Below are 25,272 nucleotides of genomic sequence, written 5' to 3' on the forward strand. Positions count from 1 at the left end.
GGGACACAACCAAAATTTGTGAACAGCAGTTTAAACTGGAAGCACCAGGTACAAATCCTAGGAGTCCAGCCGCAGAAAGTTTTTAGAGGACACACGTGCAGCGCAGGTACCTGTTTTATTTTCCTCGTCTTCAGATCTTCCTGTGAGAGCTTCTCTCGGACGGTTTCAGCCCCTCAGACTGCCCCATTTCCAGAGCCGGCTGGACAGGGAGCTCCCATTAGGGTTCACTTGCTTTCCACACTAGCTGGGCGTCTGTGCCGGAGCAGCGCAGCAGAGCAGCGGACGAGCATGCAAGGATGCTCGGGCACTCTGCAACGCTTCCTTTCATTCTCACCAATACCCTGCAAATGTGCGTGTGGCTAAATACATGCATCGGTTGTCATTTTTACCCCTCGCTCAAATGCTGACAGCCGGTTCCGTCTCTGCTAGTAGCTGTTAATAATTAATCTGAAATGATACAAAGATTTGGAAAATATCTTTTACACCAGGGATGTTTTCCCAAATTTGTTACAAAGACAATGGGAAGGGAGACAATGTATTCATACAGACAAAGGGGAGGGAGTGTGTGGCTGTCTGATTTTCCAGGGGTTTTAACTTGTTTCTGTTTCCTGCTCTTTTCTTCTAAGCTTGTTTTCCAGTGGCAGGATTGAAGAGCCCTTAACATTAACCAAAACTGGGGGAAAAACATATTACACTGAAGATTTGAAGGGAGTCTTTTGCTTAGTTTATTAAAAAGATCAAGAGGTGACTTGCTTCCTGCATATACTTTTCTTCCTAGGGAAGAAATATCTGGTACTAAAAAACTCCTTAATCTGCCAGAGAAAGCCATAACAAGAACCGATGGATAAATGCTGAAGCCAGACAAGTACCAATTAAAAATGAAGTAGGAGACTATTCTTGTTTTGTTTTATTTGTACGAGGAAGTCGGGGCGATGAACCATTCAAGCTGGCTATTATGGGAAGTGCCAGAGTCTCCCTTTCTCAACATCTCTGGATCAAGACGTGTTCCTCCTGGAAGTGCAGCTTTACTCACACAAGTTATTGTACACAACAGAGAGGTAGCGGGGTGACAATCTCTGGCCTGTGTTGCAGGCAGTCCAATAAATCATCTGGAAGTGTTTTGTGAGCTTAAACCATATAAACAACTTTTATCCTCTGCCTATTTTAAACAGGGAGCTTACTTAAAAAAAAAAAAAAAATAATCAGGAAAGTGAGAATAAAAATCTCCAACAACTGAACAATCACTCTTATTAAGGAAAAAATAAAATAAAGGGGGGCAGGAGGGAAATGCACAGCGGCCACGATGGATGTGAAGCGACAAGGCTGCCAAGTGGCGGGACGGCACGGTCGGGGTGGTGGGGCTGTCCCCCAGCGCCGCCGGCCTTCAGGGAAGGAGCTGCTCAGGCTCCATGGAGAATCCTGCCTCGCTGGTTTCCAGCTGAGCAGCTTTCCACACTCAATGGCCATCCCTGCTGCTTTCATGCAGGGATGTACTCTAGCTCGGAAGAGAGCGGTTCTGTTTAGATAGCCCCCAATCCTAGCTTTACCTCATCCCTTCCAGCAGAGTCACTGTAATTAAGATTTGTTAAGGTTTGGAAGAAATCTCATTAATCAGATAAGATCTGAACTTTATTTTCTTTTTAAAGACCCAATTTGATCTCTCTTGCTTGTGATAATTGCTCTCCTCTTCTGACATGGAAATTCATTTTCCAGGCACATAAAACACAATAGATTTCCATTGTCAACAGCAGCAACCTCAGGAGAGTTAAAAATATTCCTCCAAAGGCTAAAAAGAGCATTGGGAGCAAATCCAGAAACAGACAGGGAGAGGGAGCACAAGAAGGGGTGCTGTTGAAGGGAAGTGGGCTGGGAGAAATGGGGTTTGTGTGGTTCCCAAAGGAGAAAAGGGAGCCCCAGGGGAAGCGAGGGCAGCAGGACCCCACTGTGGCCCTGGGTGCATGGGGCTGAGCTGCCTGATCCTGTCATGGGGATAAAAGTTGCTGCCACCCCTGGCCCTTAATGTGGGGGGAAAGGGCATCCTTCTCCTGACTTTATCAGGAACCAGTGCTTCAAAGAGCGATCAGAAAAGCTCCCGGACGGCTGATATTTCGCATGAGGCAGCACCAGGATAAATGACACAGTGTGAAATATACTCCACCGCATCAAATCCTATCAATCAGCAGGATTCCTGGTTTCTAAATGTCAGGTGTGGAATATGAACTCCTTGGGAACATCTGAATCAGAGGAGCTCCCACTCCCTTCCCATCTGCAGCACAGAGCCCAGCTGGCCCGGTGCAGGCCCTGGGGCTAGCAGTGGGCACGGGTCAGGCCAGCAGCCCCACGATGGGCCTGGGCTGGGGCTGGCTGCAGGCAGGGGGGCTCAATCAGCACAACAGGGCACCTTCAGCCCCAGGGCCTGCTGTCTCCAGGAGGGTCAGGGCAGTAGCACATGGCATCCCCCTGCAAGCCCTCAGCTTTAGCCCAGCTGTCTTTCATCGCATTGCGCCAGCCTGGCGGGTGGGCACCATGGCAGGAGCTGGGCCCACCACCTTCCCCCTGCTCCTCACACCACCATGTCCAACTTGGAGTCCTCTGCACTGTGAGGCCCATGGCTACAAGCATCCTCAGCTGTCTTGAACTATCACGGGGAATATAAAGCCAAGCTGCAGTTTTCTAGCACTTCCGCGGGGCCACATGCTCCTGTGGTGGCACAAGTCTCCATCACAGCTCAGCCCAGCCACCTTCTGGAGATGCTGAAGCTTGGGAGAAGCAGGCAGAGACAGAAACCACTGCCAGGCATTTGTGGCCTCCCAGGGACATGCTCTCCCTGGGGTGGCCAGCATGGCTGGCTGTGGGCAAGCAGGGTGGCAAAGCTGGGTGAGCCCCCGCTCCACCGGCTGTGGGCATGGCTGGTGCACAGAGGTGCTAATAAAGACCTAGGGCGAGTGTCCCAGCCCTGCCTGCCTCTCTCCCTCTCTTTGCAGAGAGAATCTGCAAACATATTAATCTCATCTCACACACAAACCCTCCGTCCTGATCCCAGAATCCATATATTAGGAGATTTACATAAATTACCAGCTATCAATAGGGCACATGAGGTGCAGGGGCTGAAAGCCAGCACCCTTGCCAAGAAAATGGTACAAGAGGATTGGAAAGGAGGGAGAGGGAGGGGGCTGCAAGCACAGCCCTGGAGAGCAGAGGTCTGTGATGGCAGTGGCTGGGTGCAGTTTCAGGGGTGCCATGTCACTCTCTGGGGCCACTGTACCCTGCTTTGTGGAGGCAAAGGCCTCCTTTTCCTCTTCTTACTCCTCCTTGTCAGCATGGCCTGTGCCATGGCACCTTCCCTCCACATCTCCTCCATGAAGGAAGGGCAAGCACCATCCCTAACCTCTGCTGCTCACCCCCCATGGGTGCCGGGAGGACCCACTGGGCCCAAGCCCATGTTCTGGTTGTGGTAGTGTGTGTACAACTAGCAGGGAGAATGGAATAAGCTCTTCACAGCATTGCATTGCATTATCTGTGGCTTTGCATTTGCAGTCCAGGTCAGAGCTCACCTTCATCTCTGGCTTCTTCAAGCCACAGGGACCCTAGGGAACCAGAACTGTGTGCTCCACCAGGGAGTTCAACATCTCCTTGCCTCCCAGGGGGTTTCACCTCTGCTGGGAAAGCATGGAAGAGCAAGCTCAGCCATGGTAAGCACCACCTGGCTGGAGGCAGGGTGCTTTCTGTCTTGAGTGCACTGAAAAGGGCATTCAATCCTCTGAACCACAAGGAACACAGGTGATGCTTGACGAGGGTTGTGAGAACCAAGTACAGAGGCCTGGCATGCAAATGTTGAGAAAAATGCCAAAACAGATCCCCCTCCACTGTGTTTTCCCAGTCAGACCCGCTCTGTGAGGGGGCTGATGACCAAGCAGAAGACAGTCCCAGAAATACTCCAGTGCAGGTCCAACCCCATGAGGCTATTTTGCCAGCTCCATCCCCTGGGCATCAGGGGCAGAGAGGGGATGGGGACAGGGCCTCCAGAGGTGACCGGTGTGCCCGACCTCTCCTGCAGTATCTTCTGGGCCTCCCAGGCAGCAGCTCCACAGAACACCTCTGCTTGGAAAGAGCCCTGCTTGGGGTCCCTTTTGTCACCAGCCTGTGGCCACCCCAGCAGAGCCCGCTCCTCCCGCAGTGTGTTGCTGCCCTCTTGGGCCCAGCGCACGCATTGCAGTGTGGAGCTGGGAAAAGGGGTCAGGAACAAGCCCCCTACAACAGAAAGTGCTTTGCAAGGTGCTTCACAGGCCATCCTTCTGTCCTCCCTCCTTTCCTCTGCACAGACAGCCACCACAGCTGAGCCCGATGTATCTGTGGGCTGTGCTGGATGCCTGATGCATGAACAGAGCAGAGCACACGATTACTTCAACTGGATTACGTGGGTACGGGACAATATACGTGACCCCTGAAAATATGATGTACAGCATATGCTTGGAGTAGAACAGCACCTAGCCCAAGGGCACCCATCTTGCAACGCCAGCCTGCTGGTGTAGGTCCCTGTTTTATTGTACATCCCCAGCACACGTGTGTGTGCCAGGAGAAGCAAACCCAGCCTGGATTCCCAAAGCTGAGGCTGAAGCCGCGTTGGAGCCCATGCCCAGCGCCTTCGACACACCAAGTCTGTGCCAGGGGAGTGGGGTGCGGAGGCGCCGGGAGCGCCCACCCCCATAGCAGCCCTGCCCGCTGCCCCCCGTGGGCGCCCCGCGGAGCCGGGCACGGAGCGTGGGCTCCACGCCGTGGCCAGAGAGAAGCAGCACAGGCGGCTGCGGGACGGGACGGGCTCCTGCCAGCCCCCTCCACGCCAGGAACCCCCCACGCACCTCCTTTTCTCAGTTGTTTTTTTACAAAGGAAGACGCTTCTGCCCCTACCTTCCTCTTCGGAGAGTTTTTTCATTGCTCTCCTCCTCCATTCAGGCACCTCCGCCTTTGTCAACTGTGGTGTCCCCAAACAACATCACAACTCAGACATTTCAAAATTCACTCCCTTTGGCCTGAGCTCTCCTCTCCTGGGCCCACACAACAGCTCCCCTTTTGCTTACTGAAGCCCCGAATTTTAACCCAACTACCAGGATGTCCTTAAGCATTTTAAATTGCTTTTAAAAATGCATTTAAAATCAAATTCCATGGCCAACATCTATAATTGTAACCCTTATACAGGACCATAACCTGAGGCCAGGGATTACCACGTGAATTTGCCCACCTACCCCCGCTCTTTTGCTGCCCCAGTGTGTGTAGGTACTTGCGAACACATCCAGCATCATCCACCTCATGGATACATTTGCCCCAATGCCTCAAAACTGCCTGACACGGACTCTCATTGTGCCCAGCATGCAAGACCACTGCGAGGTGGCAGCAAGGTGCTTTAGAAGGGCAGCATGTAATAAACCAGTGACAACAGTCCAGCCTCATGAGTGCACAAGGCAGTTCCAGCATCAGCAGCTGTGCTCCAGAAGGAGTGAGGGTCTGACAACTGTACAGCAGCTGCCAGAGGTGACAGCAAGTTTTTGGCCAGCCACACCATGGGGAACATCTCATCACAGCTGCTCCTGAGGGGCAGAGGGACTGTCACAGAAAGGGAGAGCCGCTTTGGGAAAGGTGGGTCATCACCCGCAGCTCCAGCCTGAGGGCAAATCCTCACACGGGGCCACGCTGACCAGTAAGGTCTGGCTCTTCTTCAGCAGGTGCAGCTGAAGGCCAAGTGAATACAGAATTCAACATCAGCTTGATTGCTGGGGGGCAGGGGAGCAAGCCCATTTCCAAACAGGTTCTTGATGCTAACAGAGAAGGGGAAGAACCTGCAGAAACAGTAAAAGCAGACCAGGCAAAAATGAGATCCCGTGATGGGCTTTACACGAAGCAATGGGGGCCTTTCACCTCTAGAGCAAACTCCTCAGAGCAGTGGTGGATTTTCTGTCCCAGTGCTTTCAAACTGTGACAGGAGGCCCTTTGGGAAGGAGGGTTTAGACAAAAGAAACCAGGAGAATTCCCCTAGTTACCCACAAGCTTACACTGAGTGACTGAACAGCTGCTTTTTGACTTAAAATCTCTCCCTGGCTGTGCTTGAGCTGTACAGCTCTTTCAGGTGTGACAGGCAGACCTGCCTCCAGTATCATAGCCTCCATGTGGGTGGGGACAGTGGGACAGGGACTCAGGTGGCTTCATATTCTTTTGCAGGAACAAGCAGCACGTGCACTTCATCAGCCCCACCATTTCCAGTTTGCCTTAGGGTCAATCCACCTGCTACCGTAAGCAAGAGGAATATATTTCTATTCTTAACCTGGTCATAAGCCAGAAGGAAAACACGTCATCCTCCAGAGGCCCTTCCTGTCCATCCACTCATGCCATAACTGAGAGCTCACACAGAATTATGCTAGGACCCCAGATACTCCAGACCTTTAGGTAGGCCAACACATACCTCAGACAAACACACCTCCAAGAAAACCCAGCCCTCACATGTTTACTTCCACCTGAACCCCTTCAAAACCAAACCACAGCTCCACTCCCTTGACACGGAGGCTTCTTGCCAAACAGTGAGCCACTCCAGCTATAGGGCAGAGTGAGGGGAGTCACTCTCCTCTGATGTATTCAAAACCCATGACACCTGGAGCAAATGTACATCACAGGGGAAAGTCTGAAGAAGGTCCTGAGTATGGATTTTTATGTAGGCTCACAAGAGGAGTTATAGAATGGACAAAGAGTGCAGGTAGGATCAAGCAAGCAAAGAGCCCCATTCACCCCCTTTCTTAATGTAAGGAAGTGAGACTCAAACCACCTGGATTTACTGCTGCAGTAGCATGCTACTATTGAAAGAAAAGATGAAAAAAAACGTTTAAAAAAAAATACAGATCATGGAAAGTAAAGCAGAGAACGAAGTAAGGAGGAAGCTAGTTTAAGCAAATATGGGGCCCTTTGTAAGAGACAGGTCTTGAGAAGAACTTCAAATGTTAAGTTGACCATAGCAGAATGTTCTGTTTTTTGTTTGTTTGTTTAGTGGGGTGTCCTTTGAGGGCTGCCTTTGTTTGAAGGTTAAAGTGAGAGAGGAATTCTGTAGGAAAATGTGTCTGTACTCATTAGAGGTAGGAATGCCTCAGCTTGATTTGCTTGTAGGACAATTTCTCCATGGTACTTGGCAGCAAGAGCTAGCATTCTTATAGACATAAGCACTATGAGTGCCTAAATCAGCAAGCAACACAAGGCATTAAATATAATCTTTCTTTCCACTATACCATGTTTAAAGAGAAGATTAAAAGCAGGAATTTTGTAAATGGCTAAAAAGATATAATGAAAATAAACATAATTTAACAGCAATTCATTAAAAGCTTCTCCTATCATTATTCTCACCAATTCTATCCAGAGTACTTTATTTCATTTAGGTTAATCCAGGAAGGCTTCACACCAGACAGGGCTGGAATCAACCAGGCCTTGCTGGACCAGGCTGCTAATACCCTTGGGATTTCCATTTTTGGCATCCTCCCTCCTTCCAAAGCTGTTCCCTCATTAACTGCTAGCAAGCCTGGCCACCAGATCCAGGATGGATCCCACGGTGTTATGTGCGAAAGACCCAAATTCAGTTCCAGTAGATGACACGGCTCCTTGGCAGGGTGAAAAATGCTTGCTCCCAGGAAGGATATGAACTGCTGCAGGCTCTGCAGTGGCTGAGAACGTGATACCCCAGGCAGCACAAGCAGACGGAGCCTGGAAGCACAGAAAGCGAACGGGACCTGGTGCTCCCTTTCTGGGAGGCCAAGCCAGCCGTTAACCTGCAGCGACTCTGCAGCTCCCAACCTGAGCCAGGCCTGATCCACCTCGCCCATCAGTTCTGCCTCATTGACCGCACACAGCCTCTTCCAAGCGCTGCTGTAAACAGCAGGCTCTTGGAGGAGGCTGGAAGGTGGCACTGGTAAGGTTCACAGGCCACCTCCTGGCTCTCTCCTCTCCAAGCACAGCCACCTTGCCATGTGAAGGAAACCTTTGGCAGCTGTCTTGTGCTGACAGACAGGGCTTGTTGAGCTTGGCTGAGTAATCCCAGCCGCTCCCGTCACTGCAGCTGCATGCATCCTCGTTCTCCCAACCCAAGGATCGCTGCCTCGCTGAATCACCCCATTAAATTGCTAATATCTTATTGTTCTTTAAGATTTCGAAACTTGCTGCGAAACGTTTACAGATAATTTTTTTTGCCTGCAGTCACTGTGCCTAATGCCCAGTCATTGAGTGCCATATGTGTTTATATGCACTGCAATTTTCCACTTGATTACATTTTACCACAAACACTTTCATCCACTCCGCAAAGACAGCAGCAACACATCCATAACATTCAGAGCAGCCCAGATAGACAGAGCCCAAACATGAACGTCTCCACACTGGCTGGGGCACCTCAAAATTTTAGATTCCCAGGTGCAGCTGACCCAACATCCAGTTGCAAAGACCCCAAGGGCACAAGCACCTCTGCCACCTAAAAGGAGCACGCCAAGTTGGCCTCAAGCTCCAGCTTTCCCATCAAGCATCGGGTACTGCTCAGATGGCTGGAACAGCTGCACAACGTGGAGATGGTTGCCAATAACTGAGGATATCTCAGATTTTCCAGGAGACATGGGATGACCCAGGCCACTATAAGGATGTTTAGCACGTGAACCTGCAGAAATCCATAGAGATGGCAACAGTGCAGCATGCAAAGGGATTTTGATCATTCTCCCCTCCCTGCAGCACGGACATGTTCTGAAGTTGGATTCTGCACCTCTGAAGGCAGGGACAATTTCTCCTTCAGCCTCCAGCTACCTAGGCACTGTCCAGCTTGTCCACAGTGTGGATCACAGCTCCCAGCTGCAACACCTTCCCATCTGCAGCTGCAAGGTCACTTTGCCACCCCACTGCAGCACACAGCACCCTGGCAGGAAGGTCAGCCCCTGCCTGAGGACAGGGTACAATTCACTCCAGTTGGCTTAGGGCCATGGCAGTGCCAGGCCACAGCCTTCAAGGAGAGAACAAGCAACGGATTCATCTACACAGCAGCACTGATATCCCCATACAAGCTCATTTACTGAACTGGCTCAGCCCTCTATGGTACTGAGTCAGCCGTCAGCATCATGCTGATGTGGCAATGCTGCTTCAGGTCTGCGAACAGCTCTGCCTTCACCCTACCTCATCCCATCCTCTCTGGTGCATGGTACAGACACTCAGTGGGGGAACTGACAAGAATCTACCATGTGATGATTAAAAGCTCTCAAGCAAGTATCACCCACCTGAGCCTACCCTACTGGTGAACTCTGCCAAGAGACACAGTATTGTGTTTTGCTGCTGATGGCGTGAGAGGGCAAAGACACGAGTTTTGTCACTGCAGTGCAATGTGATTCAAAATCTTGAGTGCATGCAACAGGCAGGAACCCTGGAAGACCTAGATATTATCTGGGTTGTTCATGATTTAAAACAGTCTTTCTAGAATAACCAGCACTAGCCACATTGATTAGACTTCATTTCTGCTGATCTGCATTCGCTCTGAAAACTCCAATTGAGATAACTCCAACTGAGATAAACTGTTTAAGACCTTCACCATGTTTCCTTCTTATGCTACATTCAGTAAATAAACATTACTTCCTATTAATGGATATAAACAGTCCTGGCTATTTTCTGCTGGAAAAAGAAAGCCCTACTACAAAACAAGGGAGCACACATAAATACCCTGCACCAGAGAAGAGGCACTGAAGCCATTAGTAGTAACTAGCCTGGGATCACAAAGCCAGCGTCCCTCACCATGGATACATGAGCACAAACCAGTGGAAAGAAAGCCAGATCAACTGGCCTGGCCACCACTGCTCTGCTAAGCATTTATAGCCTTTTGCTCAACAACACTGCTTAGCATCACCAGCACAAAATCAATATTTCCTTGAGAAGAATGCTGGTTTGGAGAAACTCAGCAGTGGCTTTGGCAGAGGTCACTCCCAAGACATGGGGCAGCACGTCTGTCATATGGAGTGCTCACTGCCTTTTCATCTGCTGGAAAGCGCCTGTTAACTCCTCACCTGCTCCAGTCTTCTTACCTTCCAGAGATCTGATGCAGTCAGCCCCTTTGTCAGCAAAGACATTTTATTCCTGGTGAGTTCACTGCATTCCTTTCAGACTTGGGCTGTATCAGCTCTTAGGCCTGTACCTTAAGGGCAAGCTTTTTATAAGGAGGAAACAAATAACAGGGAGGTGTTGGAGTGAGGTTGTGGTTTTCCCTCAGCAACTTCTCTAAACCTATCCAACCTGATACTAGTGTGCCCTGCTGACATGCCTATCATGTATGACAAAGACCCAAGCTCATGTGAACAGTGGGTATCAATGCTTCATAAGAGGGTGTGAGCTTTCATTTGAGACTGGGGAGCTATCATTTGCCTGACTACTCCTCCCAGAGGCATAGCTGTGTCATGCTAGGGGTGGTTTTGAGCAAAAGGTGGTAGCTTCCATCTGTCCTGCTCTTTACTCTTCAAGAAGAGTTGGGACAGTCTTAGTCTAGGACCTTTCATCCACTAGGAGTCTGTTCACAGTCTTCTGGGCTCTGCTCAGGCCTTATTACTTGTCTAACAGGATCACGAGACTAGAGAGGATCCCTTAGGTCACTATATCTAGTCTCCTGCCTTACGCAAGATCTTTACATCACATTTCATCTGACTACTAGTTTTTCTCCTTCACTACCTCCTGTGCTCCTGTAAAAGCTCATTTCAATGCTTTGCACAAAGTGTCTTTAGGCCTCCCCAGAAATCCTGGGCAGAGTGGTCATTTGTGGGCTGCTCCTTCCTGCTGTGGAGGGTATTTACTTTCATGCTAAGAGGAGAAAAAATAACTCTAGAAGTATGGCATTCCTCAGTTCCATGCTGAGAGGATGGAGGATGCTGTAAAGCTTGATTATAGTAGATTAAAAAATCTGTTAGGGAGCCTCATCCACCCCTTCTTCATTCTAGGTAGGTGACAGAACATTTGCAATAGCATGTAAAGTGGCCTCAGACCTTCCCCTCATGACATGGGTCCAGGTGAACCAAGGCAGAGATACAGATGCCACTTCCTGCACCAGACAGAGGCATGTTCCCTGGGAAGGTCCTCTACAAAATCATTCCCATTTGTTTTCCCTTGATAATCCCAGCCTACTCATCTTTCTTCTCCAGCAGCTTTTCCCTCCAGCCTCTCTGTTGGAGGGTGATATTTTTCTGAGCAGCCTGATTTCTTCTCAACTGCCTTTGTAATGAAACCAGGATTTGAAGGGGAGCCTGGGGAGAGGGAGGGAGCAAAGTATGAGACGTTCAAGCTACAGTGAAATGACATATCCATCACAGCTAACGGGAGCCCACATGGCACCCCAACTGGATCCTGCCCCACTGCCCACTTTCCCAGCTGGATCTGCTGGAGTTTTCTCCCTCCCCAGTCTCCTCCCCACATTTCTGGTGGTGTCACTCCAGGAGAAGTGGCTGATCTGATTGGCGAGAGAACACGAGGGGTGTCAGGGAAGGTGCTCACAGACATTTCTTGGCTGCCTCAAGGAAATAAAGGCCATCGCTGAGCCTGTCAAAATGATTAATCGCTTACAGGGAATGAGGGGGAGGAGGGAGAGGGAGGGAGAAGGAAGGGGAGGAAGGAGGAGAGAAAGACAGATGGGATGGGGAGAGCTATAAACAAACAGCAAAAGCAGGAGACACAGGATTGCCTCTGTGCTGGGAAAGAGGTAGAAAGAAGCAAGGGCTTTGCTTGGAGTGGCTTGGTAGCAGAGCGGCCCAGCACACCCTGCAGACCTGCATCACCCCATATATAGCCCCAACGGGCTGCCCTGCCAGAGCAACGTCAGACCCAACAGACCAAGTGACGCAGCTCTACAACTCCCCAGCTCCACATCTAATAGTGGATGGCAGTTGACCTAACCACCCACCAGTGCCACTAGTTGTTTACTGACAGAAGCATTTTACCCCAGTGAAAGAGATGGGTAAGAGTAACTTCTGAGAGACTGCCAGAGACATGGGTCCTTGAAGAGAATGTTCAACAATCTTGGGACAATCAGTGCAGTGCCCCTGGCACCAAGCCCTCCCACATCATCCACCCCTTGGATGCTGCTACCTACCCCACGTGCCCTCCCAGTGGACACCAGGACTGTCTGTCAATGCAAATCAACAATTTGACTCCTCACTCCTCCAGCTGCTTTCAGCTCAGCTAGAGCCCTCACACAGCTCCCTGTGTGAGGCCAGGGGTGCTTCAGCAGCCTAGAGTGTGCAGCGGATCTCATAACACAGCTTACCTCAGCACAGGAGAGCGTTCCCTCTTTCCTGGCTCTCCAAAGGGTTACGAAGTCAAACCCAAAGGTCCTCTTTGTCAAGGCATTCAATGGCCAGTGCTGACTGTTCAGGAAAAAATACAGCTGAAACTCTGAGGTGAAAATCACACCTAAGGCTCTGGCCGCCCAGCTCAGTGACACCTCTTACAGCAAGGGCAATACCTTGTCATGTCAAAGCCTGGGCGTTCTCAGGGCTTACTGCATGTTTGTGAGGTATTCCGACAGCAGTCCCACATCACCACAAGCTGCCTTACCATCTGCAAAAAACGTGAGGTTGAAAGGAAGAGGTTGAAAATCCAAGTGCTATCATTTGTCTGAACTTGGAGTCAGCTAGGAATGGGGTAAAATAGATTCAGCTCTCCCCTTTGGAAATATCTGCTTTGATTTCCAGTCACAGAAAGAATAATCACCCTGATGGAGACCTCTGCCTCAAGTGAATGACCCAGCCTTGCAAAGACAAAAGCTGTCACTGAAATCAATGAATCCAGTAAGCTCCAGTCCTGGTAAGATACACCAAGCAACCTTGTTTGCCCCACAAATGGTATGTCATCCTCCCTTGCAAGTTGTATTTGTTGATCTAATCAGAGGCAGCGCCTCTTCCTACAAACCACAATAAAATATCTGACAAGGCTTTGAAATACATATACAACATGTCAATTGTCAGAACTGAGAACGTGAACTGCAGCTTTGCAATAATACCCACTTCAGCTCACACGAACCCTACCCCTACTGCAATATGCCTAAAGCTCCCAACATCTGCTGTAACACCATGATATCCTCATGTCCTTTGATTTTAGCTAGCCAGACAGACACTCACTCCTAAATACCCTTCCTGTGCTTGACCTTCACCCTGCTGTTTGCCTGGGCAAACACTGTGTGCATGTATGTATGTGATCAGCTAGCCACTGCCTTTTCCAGCTGATTAGTGGTGATTTTTCCTTGCAGTCACACTCAGTAAACACACTTAGTCCCAGTGGAACCCAGTAAAGACACTTAGTCCCAGTGGAACAAGTATGTGTGTGTGTATATATATATATATAATATTTATATATGTAAATGTATAACTATTTCTCTTTTGAGAACTCAAATCCCTTACCCAGTTTTCCCTTTTCTCCATATATTTCCCAATAGACTGGAAGTTTCAAACAGGTGCGAGCTATTGTGACAGTTGATGGAACAGCCTGGGCTATAATTCTGAAGGCAAACTAGCTTCTGGGTTGAACATCCCTCTGTGCCTTGCTGGCCACTGGCTTACTGAACAAGTTGTGCATTAAACTGATTGCATCCTGCTTGTAAAATCTAGCCTGCCAAAAATTAAATACCTAGTGGCTACAACAGAAACATAGCTTTATATTCAATAAAGAAAGAGCACTACATGCTGAGCATGTTTTGGGGTCTAAGTGCTATTCTAGTGAAAGCACAGGGTTTTACGAAGGTGCCATATCCCTTATAGATCTGTTCAGCGTGAGCACTGCACCTCACCTGTCCATTAATCACACCTTGCTTGGACAAGACTATAACCTTCATCTGAGGGGTAGGCATCTGTTCACTGAGGCATCTGCTCAGTTTGAGGTAGGTGCTGTTCTGTTCACTATACCTCTGCTTGTGCCTCCCTGCAGTAGGGGTCACACATGATGCCTTCAAATACAACAGCTGTAGGAAGAACAGGCAACATACAGGCAAAAACCAAATACATATACTGGATTGTGCATAGCTGTCTGATGAGCTAAGCCAACAAATAAATAAAAGTACCTGAGACGTCTCTTTGTCATCTGCCACACAGCCTACCAAGTTCCTCCTTGCTCCTGTAGGCAATGACATTATCAGAAGAGCCAGATTAAAAAAAAAAAAAGGGCGCTCTCATGTTGCTCATCCTACACTTTCCACATGCCAGTCAAGGCCCATTCCAGCTCTGCTCTACATCAGAAACTGCAAATCTGACGTAAGATTGGGGGAAAAGAGTCTGAAAAGTTTAACAAGTTGATTCCATGCCTTCTGCTGGCAGCGCATGGCTGGGCACTGAGAAGGAATACAAGGTGTTGATCAGGCAAGGAGAGGGCTCCAAGGTACAACATCTCCCTTACTAAGCAGACAGCTGACACTGAGCAGCATGGGGAAGATTTTGCCCAGCTGCCTTCCTCCACAAGCCTTTCAGCAGAGCTGAGACCCTTGCTGCTGCTCCACATTTAGGCGGAGGGGGCTCTGCAGAGCAACGGTAGCACTCAGTTATGCATCTCATGGACTTCACTGTGGCTCTTGTGGCTGCCTCCATTGTTTGAGGGATATTCTCCCCCCCCCCCTTCCCTCCTTCTAACAAAGATTCTGATTAATGATCGCTCATTCCTAATTGTCAAATTTCTTTTCCTTCATCCTGTGTCTAATCACCAGTGACAGAAGCCATTACGCAAATGAGAGCAGACGACTTCTCACAACTGTTCTCTTTGGTAAAAGCCTTGTAATTTAAAGCTCTGATTTGTAGAGGAAAGCTGCGTTTCCCCAAGGCGTCCGGGCATCTGTTCCACTTACACTCCACGAGCCTCTACTTCCGCTCCCTCCCCCCACAATTAGTCCTCTGCTTGCAACAAATATTTGACTTTGCAAGGCAGTAATTAGAACTTACTTTGCATGTGTTTGTCACAGTAACAGCATCTTTTCCTTTCCTTGAACAGGAACTCCTCCGCAGCACCAATACGGAAAATCACCCAGGGAAGCTGGTGCCTTTAGAACTTCCTGGGACACTGACAGCAGAGGTGCTGTCTCCCAACCAGGATGGGAAGATGAGGACCATAAAACAAACACAGTGCAAGGAAACCCCTTGTGCACATGTGGCAGGAGAGAGTGCCAAGGTTGGAGTGCGCTGTCCCCATTCTACGGCTTTAGAGCTGAGCAGCTGGCTATGTTCAAGGTCAGCTTGCTCCTTGCTAAGAACTGCCCTAAAGAAAAGCAGCAGTAGCTTTGCTCAAGGTCTGCCATTATTTATTTCCCTCAAGAGTTGCTTTAAAGCTAAAGGTCTCACCTCTCACCCCCACCTGTGTTACGCTGCTCCAGCATCACAACTATTTCTGCACCTGGCCCCATTCCTTCTTATTTCCAACACTGATCCTGCTGAAATTTCACCTGGACCCACCAAGTGACACAGTCTGCATACCTGTTTCCTGGTTTCTCTGCACAACCTGAGACACTGCTGAGCTTTGTGGTACCAGCAGTGCATGTTACTCAAGACAGACATGCACAAAAAAAGACTACAGAATCAGACATATTCAGGCAACTACACTCAGAATAACAGAAGCAATTGTGTGTCAAAGAGCTGATGATCCCAGCAGGCACAGCACGGAAGGGTGAGTGCCCATGGCCACAGAAGACTTACCACTTGTCTTTCCTCCTCCCTCCACATTCAAACTATCCCTTGAGGATGTGAGGAGACTGCCAATCACGGTACCCCACGGTCAGACAGCTGTCTCTGTCTCACCACCACCCCCAACATCCTTATCCTCTGTTCAACTTCTCCCCATTTTACTACACATTAGAAATTTGTGCTGATTTTGCCAACGATGTTTCACTGATGGTTAGATACTAAAATTGCTGTAGTTATCACCAGCATAACATGATCTATGCCTTTGGTTGGTAGAGAGGACTCCACCACCCAAGGCTGCTACCAGGGAGCAGAGGTACACAAACAGGAAGCCTCCCACCAAAATCACCTTGAATAAAGCATGAATTAGATAAAGGATCAAACAGAGGACAAGATGTTCCAAAGGAGTAAAAACGGATAGAACTCAATAGACCTGACAATGTAGATTGCTCCATTGGTTTCATCAGCGACCAGAGCATAGTGACAGCATTCAAATCAGTAAGGATGGGAAATTTGTTCCTTCCCCTAACATTTGTCATTTACAAAGTTCAAAGATGTCATTTTATTCCCAGCTTTCTTTTCAGGATGATGGGAGTAGTATGGGGAAAAAAAAAATCTCAAAGACACAGTAAAGCAGTTGGTATTGCTGTTTTGAAGACAGCTTTGGAGACCAGCAGCCTTCGACAGCGAATAACAAAGTGAAGTTAGGCTGAGAAGTATCTCCATACAAACGTCTCCTTATACAGCTCTCCTATACAGCCACTCACAAAACAGAAGCCACACAGTTCTGTTGTTCAACATTGGTTGTATTTAAGAACTACACTTCAGAAGGTACCGTGTGTTTGTCACACCCCACCCCCTGCACACACACACCCCTAGCAGAGAACACACACAGCTTCCCAATACCATGGCAAGGGGCATTGAAAGCACAAGGTGAAAACGGAAGGGGAGAGTCAGTCCATCAGTGCATTGTAAATGAGCTTTCACGAAGTCAAGTGCAGCAAAAACTGTTCACTTAAAAAGTTAGACCTTTGGCAAATAAAGATAAAAAGGATCCTAAAGTTCTGTAAGTACCATTCTCTCTCCACATGGGACGTGAACTCCCACCCTGAGCTTCAAGAGTTGATGGTGCCTAACAAGTAGCACTGGAGACTACTGTGCTGAATAAATAGCACAGAGATGGGATTTCATTTGAACATCTTTCAACCAAGGCCAGAGACCGCACATATGCCCAGGATTCCTGGGAAGGTCTTGCTTTTGGCCAGTCAGCAGTCTAACTTTCTTCCCCACATGCCCAAAGGCTGAGTGTTGATAAGCATCCAGCTGAGTACCCTTCGTACACCAGAGCTGTCTAACCACAGCTCTGGATAGTCTGCAACAAATAACACGGCAGTCAGACTACTCGGTGACATGGACATATTTCTTAATCAAGGGCCCTGTAGCTGCCAATTACACTTAATTTGTTCTGACCTGTAAGCAGCCATAAAACTATCCCCCAGGACTTCGTGTTCAAGAAGTCCTTCACCTTTGCGCAAGAGAAGCTCACAGCAAGAGGCACATGAGCTGTCCCAGAAAAAGATGGAGCCTGAAGCCAAAGGCAGAGCACTTCTTGAGCACCATCTTCTCAACACTTATCAGAATACTATGTCAGAAAAAAAAAGGAAAATAATGGGAAGTCTCAATAGAACATTTGCTATTCTCTGCAATAAAATACAACACCTTCTCCCACCTCTAGCTCTTGGGACCCATTACAACTGCATCCAATATACAAGTCCACTACTCTGCCCCAAACCAGGAAGAACAGTGCAGTGGACCATGGGAATAAAAAGCCAGCCTCCATATGAGCTTAAGGCTTCTAGTGGCAGAGGTGGAAGAAAGCAAAATAATTTTTTAGGATGATTGCCAAGGACTCAACCAGAAGCTCCTCTTGTTCCTGTGCCCTGGTCTTGCCACTTCCCAGCCTGCCACGTCAAGCCCCAGAACACAAGAAGGATCAAGATAAACTTAACCACATTAAAACAGAAAGCCCTGACCTCTTTCAAGTGACTGTACAAGGAAAGGAACCACACACAGTCATGGATTAAACTGATGGACAGGAGTCATACAACATCACACAAACATGCGCACGTGTGCGCAGCCACACACACTCGAGTTCTTGCAGTTTCAGTAAAAAGGGCACTTCCCACGTTAGTCTGAGGAGCCAGCACCCCTGGTGGGAAGAAGGGAGGCTCTGTACCTGTCTGACGTTGTGTTGACGGTCTCTCTCTGTGCCCCTAGAGATTTATTTACTTTTTTTTTTTTTTATTTAAAAGATGTGGCTTAGTCATTGAAGACTTGAAATTTGGCCTGGCATTTATGCATCTCCCTTCATAATGCTTCATCCCCTTTTAACCACACTACAGCTCCACAAGAGTAGGAGAGAAGCCCTCACTCCCCAAAACTGCTGTCAGAATGAAGGAGGTTTATCTAGTCTCCTACAACACAGACATTTGGAGAGCACGGGATCTGGTGCTCACATACTAGATGAATTCACTTCTCTCTCTCTACCCTGTGCAAAGTCCCAAGCGTGAAAGTCTTGCATTGAAGAAATCAAATCATTTGTCCAGTTGCTCATCATGCACAGGCCAGCTCACAGTTTCATTTCCACTATAGAAAAAGGTGCCAGAGTTGAGCATGGCTAGGTCCTCTAATAACAGAGAACTGTGAAACCTACGACTTCCCATCTTATATCCACTGCAGGCACCAACATATAAACGCAGCCAGGAGGTCCAAACCTCATGAGGCTGAGGAAACAAGATCAATCCCAGTTCCCCTCCAAGCTCTTCTTCAAATGCCTGAAAATCCTGAAGCAACACACCCGAGTGCCAGAAGCCGTGCTCCTTGTTGTGGCAAACAGGGCAGAGGAAGGGGAAAAAAACAAGTTAGTGAGCATGAATCCAGCTTCCAATAAGTGCAGACTCATTCTTGGGAGGTTGTTAGATGACAGTGAAGGATGAATGGGGTACTAATGGTTTTGCAGTTCCAGTAGCCCCCTTTGTTGTAGTGGGGCAGGGACAGGGATGGGCCAGGAAACCCATCAGTCTGTTAAGTGCTGCGTGCAATACTAGCGCTCAGAATCTTCCGTTGCTTGTGAACAAAGCAGCTCCAACATCAGTCACCCGGGGCAGCCAGGCATTAGTCATACCGTCCTTTAATCATCATATTCAACAAGGGACCCACCTGTTCAAAGCAAAAACATACAGTTAGCCAGAACAGTTACAAGTGGCAATTGCCACAGCCCGCTTCTCCCACATCAAGACAGCTTACGAGCTGAATGGCCCAGGGCAAAGGATGTCAGCATGCAAACTGATCCTAAGGTACACTGAATCAGTTTCTAAGTATCTTCTAGGTAACACCCTAGGGCACCCAGAGTTCTCAGTCAACACTCAAATTTTAGTTGACAGCAAGCATCGCGTGCGTAGCATTGGTTTGAAGCGTTTTCACTTCTCACCATAGATTTATTTCTCAGTAGATGCTATTAAAAGACATCAGTTGATTTTCGCAGGTCAGAGAAGGAATACTCTTACCCAATGAATCCTCTCCAGTCTTTGAGGTCACCTGGAATGAAGGTTAGTACTGGCAGTTTTGTAAGGTTTTGTTTCTGGCCAAGACCACTCCTATTTCTCAGCATTGCCCGAAGGGAAAAACTTTAACATGCTGTGGTGGTAAGATAACCGCAGAGGAAAGCCATGACCCTCATGCTATTGAACTAAAGAATAGTTCCTGCACAGTGGTAAGGGATACAAACTAAAAAAGTATTTCCATTCACATCCAATATTTCCACTTCCAGCATAACATGAGAACTTCAAAAGCATGTATTAGTATTTTAATAGAGGAATTAGTATTTTAGTAGAGGAATGCTGCTTTCTCCTACCCATGCTGTGACAATGCCTGCAGAGCCAAATAAGCAGACATCTTGAGTTTTGCATGAACCTACAAGCATTTCAACAGCAACAACTATTTAGTTCTTTTGTACCTCTTGTGGATTTCCTAATGCTTCTCCCAACATCTTCTCGATGTTCCTCATTATCGCCACTTTCTGATGAGCCTTTAATGGATATTCAATTCTCTTTGGGGTTGGGGCACCCTGAAATACCAAAAGCAACTCATTGCATGCTTACTGAATTGACAGATTATTCTACCTTCTCCCAGACACCCAGCTCTTTGCACACCACAAGAAATACAGAAAGTAGTTTTAAACTTTCAAGCACAGGATTTGGCACAGTTAAGTTACTGCAATGACAACACACGCCAATGCAGCTCTATTTTAAGAAGTCCACTGGAACAGATCTACCCAAGCTTGCACTCACCTTGTACCAGAAGTTCACAGTGATGGTAATCCCGCCATTCAGGAGAGACTCAATGTGGTGCCACCTGCACAGGGACAGCAGGAAAAAGAATCAGAAACTATTGCTACAGCTTATAGGCAAGTATTTGGCAAACTTCATGTGTTCAAACTGCATTGGACAATCCTGGCCCTATACATCCACCACAAAGACCACAGAACTTTTGATGAAGTCTCCTTATTTAAATACAGATCCTTTTCTTGCATATGTTAGTAGAGAACACACACAACAATGTGTGAGAATTACCATTCCCATCCTAACGTTTGAAGCACATTGGCCCAAGTTATCACAGAAAACATCATACTTGCTGGAACAGCAAAACAAAATTTTCTTAAGAGACATAGCAAGAGTTTAAAGAGAAGAACCTCTGTTAAACCTCTGTTTGCTGGTCACAGCACAGTTCCCGTCATCATTCTTACCAGTACATAGGTATGTATAGCACATCCCCCGGACCCACCACTGTCTCATAGCCAACCACGCTCCGGAAGTTTGGAAACTTCTCATAGTCGGGATTGTCAAAGTCCACCTAACACGAGAAAAGAGTAAGAAACTCAGGAAACACTTCCTGCAATTAAAGTTCTCCTATTAGGTGTCAGTATGAAATCCTTCTGATCTTTCCTTTATGGTTTTTACATCCCCATTTGTCTTAATTCCATAGCAAGCTCCTGCAGTATTCTAGAAATGCCACCACCTCAAAAGGAGTCCTGAAATTTGTCTACAAGCAAATCTGTCTTTGACCAAACAATCAATGAACCAGAACAAAGGAAGCAGCAGCTGCAGACCAGTTTTGTTATCAGTGAGAGACGTTTATAATCCTAATGCTCACAAGTTAGGAACTGACACAAACAGAAACTCCTCCAGTTCTTCCATCTATTCTCAATGTTAACAGATTTGAACTCAGGTGTTGCCAAAGTTCAGAAGTGGTATGCAGCTTTAATTCTAGTACAGCTTCTTCCCCACCTAGCATCTTCATAAATGCCCTTGTTTCCCCGATGAAGCAGAGAACAAATCTGCTACTCTCACCTGGCTCTGTCTGTCACATGGATGGTGCACAGGATAAGGGTAAAGGCATTCAAACTGATCAGGAGGGAAAAGGATACACCTCTTGTAACCCTTAATCTGAGCGAAGAAGTTCTGCTGCTCGTCATAATGAGCTGGCGTCACGTTCCCTACATGGAAAGGGCAGAGGATAATCAAAACAAGACGCTCAAGCAGTTATAAGAGACTGAAGCAAGTTATATTCCTTGCTAGAGTGAAGACAGTAAATACACTTCCATATATCAAGAAAACTAAGCAATGAAAATGACCCCAGAAATGTCACAAACTGAACATGGCATCAGTCAGCCTTTATTGAGCATTTGCTACCCCACTTAACGATTGCCATTCTAAATCCATATTCAGCAACTTGTGCTCTGCAGGACTAGGATTTCCAGCTTGTCTCCATGAACAGCAGATGGCAAATGTTGACGGGAAGTTTTTTCATAAAACAATGTTTAGCTGACAAGCTGTGGAATGGACTTTATAAAATTATTATTAGTCTAGAGGAGTCTAATAGTCTGATTTTGAAAAATGTCCTAGTAGCTTTGCAAAAAAAATGAGTAAACAAATCTCCTAGTCATTGCAGCTTCATAACACAACTGCCCCTGCTCAGCCTAAGGCACTGATTATGAAGCTTGACTATCACCACTAGACGTTAAGTTTAATCAAATCTTAAAATACAGCGAGTCATTTCACACCCCTCTCGTGTTTTCAGGCTGTTTGCCAATTCAGATATTGCTCTTTTGACTTTTTTTTTTAGTGGTTTCAAATTAAGATATGTTTTAGAATTAAGATAACAGTTAAACCCATAGGGTCATTAAGTAGATCACACAATCACATGCTCCCATGGAGACATTCCTTTTTACTAGTACACACTGGTTCACATCAATCCCTTTTTTTATGCAGAATCTGCTGATAATAGGATTTTTGTTGATCATATTATGACCTACATGGAAGTGCTGATGCAGTTCTTTCATATGACGTTCTCTCTTCTCAGCTACAAAGGCACATAGCAAAGACAAACTGCTGTAAGTTGAATATGACTGAATGCAGAGGGGAAAAAATACCTGCAGTCAGAACTGAGCAGCCATGAATTGCAGAGTAATTATAATTGGACATACAGATATGATAACCACATTGATTCCAGGCCAGTCCACTCCACAGAACTGTGTGCATTCCTGGCCCAATGGTTGAGATTACTTTCTACTGGAATGTTCTCCTTGTCAAGTGCAGTAGTACCTCCATCTCCCAATGCACCTGCCTACGAGCGAGTCTCCACGCGGATTTGGAACTTTATCTAGTTATATTAGGGTTTATCCATCTTCAAGTTCTCCAGTGCCCTCTATTCAGTTCTTAATTGAAAGAGAATTCCTTTTTACCATGGTGCACCAACTCAAATTAGAACAAATACCTCGTAGAAGAATCAACATTTCCTCCTGTGGAGAAAATCTCTTTGGGGTGGATTGGTCACTCCTAAGAAAGGCCCAGAAGGCTAACTTTGCTCAACTTGTAAACTCTGATTCCAGGCATTTAAAATCTACCTTATCTGAAGTGTCCAACCAACAAAGAGGTCTCAAAGTATGATCAGCAATCACTGAAAACCCAGCCCTGAGAGCATCACACAGAGCCTTTCCAGGAGCAGGAGATGACCTCCAGGCATTCTCAGCAAGCAGGCTATTCCTTTGGGGTTTTTCTTCTCTATAACACGTGTAGAGTTGTGACAACAGTCCCCTTCCAGCCAAAAGCTTTAAACTGCTTGGTTCGAAGGAACATTTAGAGACTAGTGCAAAATCAACTTGAAAGACAAACTTTCTCCCCTTCTCCAATCACAGGAAGCCACTTACCTTCCATGCCAATCAAAAGCAAGTTAGAAGTCAGTTGACCCCAGCCACGTTTCCCTTGCTGTTTGTTAATCCAGTTCCAGTTGAAGCCAAGGAAATCCACTACAATCTTCCTTCCAACTGTGTCATTCAGGGTTTGCTGCAGATATAGCCTGTATTTTCCCAGAGGAAGACAAGAATCAAATGTTAAGCATTGTAATAAACATAAAGACGCATCTCTGCATCTCTTCAGAAAGACTTTAAAAACAGAGAGAGAACTTCTAGAGATTCTGTTCTATCAGCACCATAAACAGTTGTGGAAGGGAAGAGCTTCCAGAAGTCCACACACTTTACCAAGTGATTCTCTGGTACAAAATGGAATAGAACACAACTCTGCATGAACAATCACTGGGGAAAAAAATAGAATTTTAGATCAAGAACACCACCTCACCATGCAAGAGGAGGAAGCCCTTACCAGACTGGCCACTATCAAGTATCAAAAACACTCACAAATGGTCCCCAGATAAATGTCACCACTTCTAGTCACCTGCAATGAGTTACCTCATCTACTACAAGCTTGTGAGGGCCGAGAGGAAAAAGAGCACATTTCCATCCATCCTGCCTATCTGCAACTAAGCTCCTCTACCAATAGCACAGTCTGCCCAAACCAAGTGAGGTGTAGTGCCTTCTCTATCCAAACCCTGCCACGGACAGAGAAGAAAGAATCTCTATAGACATACAGTTTGAACAGTTTGATGGTTTAAGTGCATGGCTTTCTTTAATCAGGTAACAGCTGTAGCAGCTATGCAGGAAAAGCCTACAGAAATGAAAAGTTTGAGAGGTTTTAATAATCAACACTCGCTGAAGAGAAACATACCCAGTGCACAGACCTGCAGAAACTGAGAGACTTCCACATACCACTTACCTCTCAGCGCTCCCTTTTTGTTGTATTTCCTGGAGTCTGTCCACAAATTCTGCAAACTTCATCTCTTCCCTGCTTGACTTGGGTTTGAAATTCTTAAAATTGGCCATCTTCTTCTCATCATAGTACAAAAACTTGTGTGTGCTGGCACTGTACACTGAGAAGTCCCCATTGCCAATGTTTTCCTGGAGGTAGTCCAGGTCCCATTTGAGAGCAGGATAAACCAGATTTGTATCTGTCAGCACCACTGGCTCCTGGAGAAAAACAGGAAGTTTATCGATTCAAGGACCTTTTGAACTCAAGAATGATCGCATTTGTTACGGCAACCCCACAAATTCCCTTTGAACGTGGGCAACTGGAAAAGGTGTTTATTGTGATGAGATCCTTTATCCATACAGACAAATGCAAAATATGATAGTAAGTTTTAAGAGAGTGGTGGCCTGTTCCTGCAGCAGGCTCCTAGTAGCAATGGGACAGGTTCCGCTACCTACTTGGCTGATCTCTGACACGCAAGGTTAGGTAAACACCAGCTGGGAACCGTTTTAGCGCTGCTTGGTCCTGCCATGTAGCGAGGAGACACAGTAAGTTCTCCTCGGTCGCTTCCAGCTACTAAGTGGTAAATGTTGGAAAAAAGATGTTTTTGAAGATGGAAAAGGAGACAGCGCTCATCTGTGTTCCTACAGAATCACAGATAACCCACAGCCATCCAAACGCTTACATTATCTCATCCTCTTACGCTAGAAATGAACCACTTTTTTTTATACAAAGGTAGCCACCTGCCTCCTCGTGTGTAAACACTGAGACGTAAATAAGAACAACAGCTGCTCTGCTCCCAGGCTATGCACACGCAACCTCCCTTCTTGCAGGTTTGTCTCCCCGAAACCTGGTAATTTCACCAAAACCAGAGCGCGCTCGTCCTCCAGAACCCCACCAGAAGCGCAGCAACACAAACTCCACATCCGTGGCCGCTCTCAGTTCAAAAAGCGCAGACGTCTCCGCGACTCCCCCCCGGAGAGAAAACAACGCGAAGCGCGCGCTCCCCGCGGCTCTCACGGCCCAAAGCGGCCCGAAGCGGCGGCGAGCGCTCGCCACAGCTGGGGGGGCCGGGCCGGGCCCCGCCGCACCTCGTTCTCGATGAGCTCCTCGGCGCGGGGGTCGCTGTGGCTGAGGCGCGGGATGGGCCGCGTCTCGAAGGAGTAGCGGCGGAGCTGGGCCTCGCTCCAGCCGGGCCCCGCGGCCGGGCCCTCCCGGCACCCCGCCGCCGAGGAGGAGGAGGAGGAGGACGAGGCCGCCGCCATCGCCGCCTCCCACCGGGAAACCCGGAAGTGGACGGCCGCCGGAAGCGGAAGTCGCCCGCCCCTAGCAACGCCGGAAGCGAGAGCAGGGGCACCATGGAGACGGGCGGAGGGAGCGGCGGCGGCGGC

The 25,272-nt window shown here is 47.7% G+C and overlaps 1 protein-coding gene and 1 long non-coding RNA gene across 2 annotated transcripts in view; both read right to left on the minus strand.

Moving 5' to 3' along the window:
* The window catches only part of LOC119717399 (uncharacterized), an 86,551-nt gene extending 79,878 nt beyond the window's left edge, over positions 1–6,673 (minus strand). Inside the window, exon 1 of the long non-coding RNA XR_011810021.1 lies at positions 111–6,673. This is a non-coding gene — a long non-coding RNA (uncharacterized lncRNA). The remainder of the gene's footprint in view (positions 1–110) is intronic.
* Positions 6,674–16,468: 9,795 nt separating this feature from the next.
* On the minus strand, positions 16,469–25,174 carry HIF1AN (hypoxia inducible factor 1 subunit alpha inhibitor). The gene is made up of 8 exons (XM_027460775.3): positions 24,973–25,174; positions 23,852–24,102; positions 22,951–23,099; positions 21,092–21,237; positions 20,488–20,594; positions 20,033–20,096; positions 19,699–19,809; positions 16,469–18,902 (listed from the first exon to the last, which is right to left on the minus strand). The coding sequence occupies exons 1-8, from the start codon at positions 25,144–25,146 to the stop codon at positions 18,858–18,860; spliced, it is 1,047 nt and encodes a 348-aa protein (XP_027316576.3). The 5' UTR covers positions 25,147–25,174; the 3' UTR covers positions 16,469–18,857.
* Between the last annotated feature and the right edge of the window lie 98 nt (positions 25,175–25,272).

The sequence above is a fragment of the Anas platyrhynchos genome, chromosome 6 (genome assembly GCF_047663525.1).
Source record: "Anas platyrhynchos isolate ZD024472 breed Pekin duck chromosome 6, IASCAAS_PekinDuck_T2T, whole genome shotgun sequence".
NCBI classification, from domain to species: Eukaryota; Metazoa; Chordata; class Aves; order Anseriformes; family Anatidae; genus Anas; species Anas platyrhynchos.

Bases quoted from the DNA above. Each gene is read 5' to 3' on its own strand.
- HIF1AN (XM_027460775.3), bottom strand. From the start codon at position 25,146: ATGGCGGCGGCCTCGTCCTCCTCCTCCTCCTCCTCGGCGGCGGGGTGC. The intron at 24,103-24,972 runs GTGCGGCGGGGC...GTTTTTCTCCAG, and splicing joins AGGAGCTCATCGAGAACGAG to GAGCCAGTGGTGCTGACAGA. The intron at 19,810-20,032 runs GTGAGTGCAAGC...TTGGTATTTCAG, and splicing joins CTGTGAACTTCTGGTACAAG to GGTGCCCCAACCCCAAAGAG.